The following is a 6,756-nucleotide window of genomic DNA, read 5'->3' on the forward strand; positions in this document are numbered from 1 at the left end:
CCAGGTCATTTTTACCTTCTAAGCCAATTCTTCCTGTGTAACAAGAAATTCGATTCTACACACATATGTATCTAGTATATATTCTAACACATTTAACATGTATGGGACTGCCTGTCATGTAAGGGAGGGGGAGGAGGTAAGGAGGAGGAAAATCAGAACAGAAGTGAGCACAAGGGATAATGTTGCAAAAAATTACCCATGCATATAAACTCTCAAAAAATGTATAATTGTAAAATTAATAAAAAAAAAAGATTTGGTATTTTCTAAGAAATTGACTAGCTGATCAGTAGGATGGGGATGTTCTCAAGGGGGATGTCCTTCATGGGGTAGTTGGGTTGGATGACTTGAGGGGCCTTGAATTTCGAATTCTCTGCTTCTCAATAAGGAGAGTTCAATGGGAAAATGAAGATGAGTCTCCATAACTGCTGGGGAGTGACTGAGTGTGGAAGGGGAAAGGAAAGGATCCATTTTCTCTGCAGAGAGTCTCTGAAAAATGAGATTTGAAAATCCACTGATAAAAATCTCCACAATTGTTTGACATTCCCACTTAAAGACAGATCTCTTTGGTGAAACCTGTCCAATGAAAGGAGGCAGACAGAGGTGTGAACTCAGGGCACTCAAGCCTGCCCCCATCAAGAAGAGTTACCAGGTTGCTCTGCAGGATGGCAGGCCAGGGGAATTAACACCTTTGCTCAGAGGGCCTAAGGGGTGGGGCTACCTCCTATAAAAGGAGAACATCCTTGTGCTCAGAAGCACTGCTTTTTTTGAAGGCAAGTCTCATCGTCTGGCTGCTGCAGACTAGAAGCAATTGGAAAGAAAAGAATGGCTGCCCCTGGGAAACCTCTGAAGGAGCTGCAGAGTGAGATCACCTGTAGCATCTGCAGGTGCTACTTCTGTGAGCCTGTCACCATCGGATGTGGGCACAGTTTCTGTCAAGCTTGTCTCTCCTCCAGCTGGAGAGGTGAAGCTTCAGCTTTCTCCTGTCCCGAATGCCGGGGAGTTTCCCAGGACGGGGAGATCCCCTTAGTGAACAGGCGCCTAGCACAATTGACTGAGCTGGGCAAAGAAATCAGCTTCAAGCTTATGCAGAGCACTCAAGGACAGAGCCAGTGTGTCCCTCACCAGAAACCCTTCAAGCTATTCTGTGAGGAAGACCAGACAGCACTGTGTGTGACATGTGGTGAAAGCCCAGAGCATGGGGCTCACAAGATCTCCCCAATACAAGAGGCTGCTCACAAATACAGGAGGGAGCTCCAGCACATTCGGAGTCTTTTGGGGAATCATCTGGAGGAAGATGAGCAACTTCTTGCCCAGGAGGAGAAACCCGCTGTTGACTGGAGCAATTTGTTTTCAAGGGAATACTCCAAAATATACACTCTACTTTTGGATGAGGTGAAGTCCCTAGGAGTCCCTGAAAGGATAAGGCAAGAGCACAAGGCCAACCAGGACAGACTATCCCAGCACCTGCAAACCCTTCAGGACTTCATGCTAGAGCTGCAGGCTCTAGCTCACCAACCCAATGTGGATCTGCTCCAGGATTCCAAGCACCTACTGAGAAGTATCGATGCTGTTTTGTCTCAAAGGGCCAAAGCTGTCACCCCAGAACTGATAGAACATCCCATCCCTGGCCTGATGGAGATTCTCAAGAGATTGCAAGTGGAACTCACCCTGGACCCCACATCAGCTGATTCCTGTGTTTCCGTTTCTGGGGATCTCAAGAGTGCCAAGGCTGCAGAGGACTGGCCAGAGGAGACTAAGCCTCCTGAGGACTTTCCTCTTCATTATGTCTCTGCTGAGCAGGCCTTCAGCTCAGGCAGTCTGTACTGGGAGGTGGATGTGGCTCAACTACCTCAGTGGGTCCTGGGGATCTACACCCCCTCCCTGAGGACTAGGAGGAGGAGTGGGAAGAAAGTGACCTGTACATCTCTGTTCCTGCTTCAGTGTGTCAAGAAGGAAGAAGATTACTATTTACGAACCTATCCTGGGCCATTGAACCATCGAGTGAAAAGCCCTTTCCCTCGCATTGGGGTGTACCTGCAATATTCCTCTGGCACTCTGGGCTTTTACAACGTTCTCCAGCGTTCCCTTATTTATAAATTCTATTCTATTCCCTTCACAGCCCCTGTCAAGCCCATCTTTTGCCCTGGCCCCCCACTTCCAGGGACAAAGCCTGGTCCCATGACTCTCTGTCCAGTGGACTCCCATCTTTGTTCCTGCTGCCATTCATCTCAATAAACATTCTATAAGCAGGACTTCTCAACCCACCACTCTGCTCCCTGACCTTTCCCTGCAAAAGAATAAACATCACCTGTACTTCATGAAGAAGGGACTTCCTGGTCAGTAAAAGGACAATAGTCTTCCACCCAGTAAGCTGAAGGACATCATTCCACAGTGTTCTGGCCTCTTGTCCTCCATGGATCTGCCTGTTTATGAGTTTTCACAATCAATTGATTCTGGTGGAGGAGGTATGAAAACCTCACAAGAAGGGTATGGATTGTATATATTTCTGTTTTGTTTTGTTCCTAGGATTTAGCAACACCTGTTTTCAAATCCTGTTCCCCTTGAATTACAATAAACAATTCTTAACAATAAAGATGAACTAAATGCTAACATTTACTTTTCTCCTGTGTATTTTTTGTTTTTATTCACTCTATCCCGTTGTGCCCAACTGATTCCCCATTTGAAGTCTGCTTGGAAAAGAGAGTGTAATGTTTTCCCGCTGACCATTTCCTTCTCCAATTCTTTGTAGAAATAGGGTATTTATCAGAATCTTTGCATGCATCTCATGACCATTCCCCCTCAATTGGTACTTCATGGGTAAAGGAAATAGGAAGAGAAGGAGGGTCAGTTACACCATCAGCACCACCCATGCAACAGCTTTGTCTACTTCTATGAAATTATTACCAAACTCTCTAGTTAAAGCTAAAGAGGAAGGGCAGGATATATCTGATTTAAAAATTAATGAACACCATGGTATTCGAGAGTTTGACTCTTCAGGTCAAGGAAGGAGAAGATACACGCCTTTGGATCTGGAAATAATCAAAGATTTGAAAAAGCATTGAACTGTTTATGGGGCTAAATCATCATATGTAAAATGGATATTAGAGAATTTGGCACTAGTGATTTGAAATCTTTAACAATGACAAGTTGAAAATCTTGGCAAAACTGATTGTGGCTTTCAGAATATAGTGAACTTTGTAGAAAACAAGCCCAAGGCAATAAACAAACTGGAGTTAATATACAAATCACCTGTGACCAACTAGCAGATAAACGTCATTTAGCAGATGCTTTACCTCAGATTAATTATCCTTTGAAAGCATGAGTCAATTAGAAATAATTCAGAATTTTAGCAAAGTCGCAGGATACAAAAAAAATCTACATAAATCCTCAGGATTTTTGTACATTACCAACACAATCCAACAGCAAGAGATACAAAGAGAAATTCCATTCAAAATAATGATCGATAGTATAAAATATTTGGGAATATATCTATCAAAGGAGAGTCAGGAATTATATGAGCAAAATTACAAAACACTTGCCAAAAATAAAGTCAGATTTAAATAATTGGAAAGACATTCAGTGCTCTTGGATAGGCCGAGCGAATATAATAAAGATGACAATACTCCCCAAACTAATCTATTTATTTAGTGCTATACCAATCAGACTCCCAAGAATCTATTTTAATGACTTAGAAAAAATAACAACAAAATTCATATGGAAGAATAAAAGGTCGAGAATTGCAAGGGAACTAATGAAAAAAAAGTCAGAGGAAGGTGGTCTAAGTGTACCTGATTTAAAGCTATATTATAAAGCAACAGTCACCAAAACCATTTGGTATTGGCTAAGAAATAGACTAGTTGATCAGTGGAATAGGTTAGGTTCACAGGGCAAGATAGTGAATAAAAATAGCAATCTAATCTTGACAAACCCAAAGATCCCAAATTTGGGGATAAGAATTCATTATTTGACAAAAACTGCTGGGAAAACTGGAAATTAGTATGGCAGAAACTAGGCATGCACCCACATTTAACACCACATACTAAGATTAGATCAAAATGGGTCCAAGATTTAGGCATAAAGAACGAAATCATAAATAAATTGGAGGAACATGGGATGGTTTACCTCTCAGACTTGTGGAGGAGCGAGGAGTTTGTGTCCAAGGGAGAACTAGAGACCATTATTGATCACAAAATAGAACATTTTGGTTACACCAAATTAAAAAGTTTCTGCACAAACAAAACTAATGCAAACAAGATTAGAAGGGATGTAACAAATTGGGAAAAAATTTTTACAGTTAAAGGTTCTGATAAAGGCCTCATCTCCAAAATATACAGAGAATTGTCTTTAATTTATAAGAAATCAAGCCATTCTCCAATTGATAAATGGTCAAAGGATATGAACAGACAATTTTCAGATGATGAAATTGAAACTATATCCACTTATATGAAAGAGTGTTCCAAATCACTATTGATCAGAGAAATGCAAATTAAGACAACTCTGAGATATCATTACATACCTGTCAGATTGGCTAAGATGACAGGAACAAATAACGATGAATGTTGGAGGGGCTGTGGGAAAACTGGGACACTGATGCATTGCTGGTGGAGTTGCGAAAGAATCCAGCCATTCTGGAGAGCAATCTGGAATTATGCCCAAAAAGTTATCAAAATGTGCATACCCTTTGACCCAGCCATACTACTACTGGGCTTATACCCCAAGGAACTACTAAAGAAGGGAAAGGGATCTGTATGTGCCAGAATGTTTCTGGCAGCCCTTTTCATAGTGGCTAGAAGCTGGAAGATGAATGGATGTCCATCAGTTGGAGAATGGTTGGGTAAACTATGGGATATGAATGTTATGGAATATTATTGTTCTGTAAGAAATGACCAACAGGAGGAATACAGAGAGGCTTGGAGAGACTTACATCAACTGATGCTGAGTGAAACGAGCAGAACCAGAAGATCATTATACACTTCAACAATGATACTGTACGAGCATGTATGCTGATGGAAGTGGATTTCTTCAACATAGAGAAGAGCTAATCCAATTCCAATTGATTAATGATGGACAGAACCAGCTACATCCAGAAAAGGAACACTGGGAAATGAGTGTAAACTGTTATTTTTACCTTCTGAATCCAATTCTTCCTGTGCAACAAAAAATTCGGTTCTACACACATATATTGTATCTAGAATATACTGTAATATATTTAACATGTATAAGACTGCTTGCCATCTGGGGGAGGGGGTTGGGGGAGGAAGGGAAAAAATCTGAATAGAAGTAAGTGCAAGGGATAATGTTGTAAAAAATTACCCATGCATATGTACTGTCAAAAATGTTATAATTATAAAATAAAATAAAAATTAAAAAAAAAAAAGAAAGCATGAGTCAATTTTTTATAGAAATAAGGTCTTTATCAGATTTGTTGCATGTAAAAATTTCCCCCAGTTTTCTGCTGTCCTTCTTATCTTAGCAACATTGATCTTGTTTGGAGTAAGTTTTTTAATATAATGAAATATCATAATGAATATAATGACAATCATCTAGTTATGCAAGCAACTTCTAAGAGAAATTTGTTAGATTTTTAGTTAACTGTAAATTCACTGAAAATAATTAGTTCAAAATCCATTCAGCAAATTCTTTAACATCACAGTTTTGTTTACATACTGAGGTCTATTTCTTTCTTAAAATACCTAAAGTAGGATTTTCAATATCTGTAATTTTCCTTTTTCTATTTTTTTAAAATTTATGCCCTCTGCACAGTGCTGGAGATATGAAACCCCCTTTCTCTGAATTCATCTGCATGTGACAAGAAAGCATGCCATGAAAATACCTATTTTAATTCTTCTTTTAGATATGAACCTTCTGATAAAAAGTAATGGGATTTAGTAATCTGAGAGAAAAAGACTGTGGGGAGTGACTACAATTCATATAGTTTCTCAAATTTCAATTGTGAAATTGAATTGTATTTCCGCTAATGAGGAACAATGTCTGTTTGTCCTATGTGTCTGTGCCACCATCATGTTTCCTTAAAAGTAACTTCTTTCCTGTGCTCAGACCAAGCCATAGAAAATTGGTTTATTAATGCAAGCAAAAAAAGGACCTTTTCTGACCTTGGCTTTCCTACTGCCCCAGTATTCCAACTAATGGATTTTTGAATAAACTCCCATCCCAGGTGGAGGTCTCGGGAAATGCTTCTTTTTATTGTATCCAAACAGTACGCTAAGTTATGATCTCAAACCTCAAGAGTATATTTTCCCGCTGGTGTCACATTCTCCCGAATTAAGATTGTTTGTACCCCTGACACCGAGAAAATTCCTCAGTAGCAAGAGCCAGGCCAGCACAAGAACAGTAGAGGGCTTTACTAAAGGAGATCCCCTTTTGGCCTTTCCAACTCTTTACAGAGAGGTTAGCTTTCATGTCCCCCTCACTGTGGCTAAGGAACTTAAAATTCATTGATTATCTCCACTCTGTCTGACAGAATCTATCTTCAAAGATACTGGGGGAAATGATATTCTCTTTAAACCCACTTCCCATGAATGAGAACTCTGCTCTTCCCATTTCTCTCTCAAGCTTTCCCTGCCCTACCCTGTGGACTCCTGTCAGTGAAGGATGGAAAAGTTTTTGTAAGTGTTGGAAAAAACCTGATCATCAGGTGTTACCCTCTTTACCCAATGGCAAACACTTTATGAACTCATTGACAAATGGATCCTTGGCCCCCCAAGCAATCCCTTTATTGCTACAAATGATACTGTT

General features: G+C 40.1%; 1 protein-coding gene across 1 annotated transcript in view; it reads left to right on the plus strand.

Annotated features, from left to right (window-relative positions):
- The window catches only part of LOC141542585 (tripartite motif-containing protein 43-like), a 40,149-nt gene extending 37,529 nt beyond the window's left edge, over positions 1-2,620 (plus strand). The window contains exon 2 of the mRNA XM_074267101.1: positions 1,814-2,620. Coding sequence (XP_074123202.1) covers positions 1,814-2,235 — 422 coding nt within the window. The 3' untranslated portion in view covers positions 2,236-2,620. The remainder of the gene's footprint in view (positions 1-1,813) is intronic.
- Positions 2,621-6,756: the final 4,136 nt, after the last annotated feature.

The sequence above is a fragment of the Sminthopsis crassicaudata genome, chromosome 5, assembly GCF_048593235.1.
Source record: "Sminthopsis crassicaudata isolate SCR6 chromosome 5, ASM4859323v1, whole genome shotgun sequence".
Taxonomy (NCBI): Eukaryota; Metazoa; Chordata; class Mammalia; order Dasyuromorphia; family Dasyuridae; genus Sminthopsis; species Sminthopsis crassicaudata.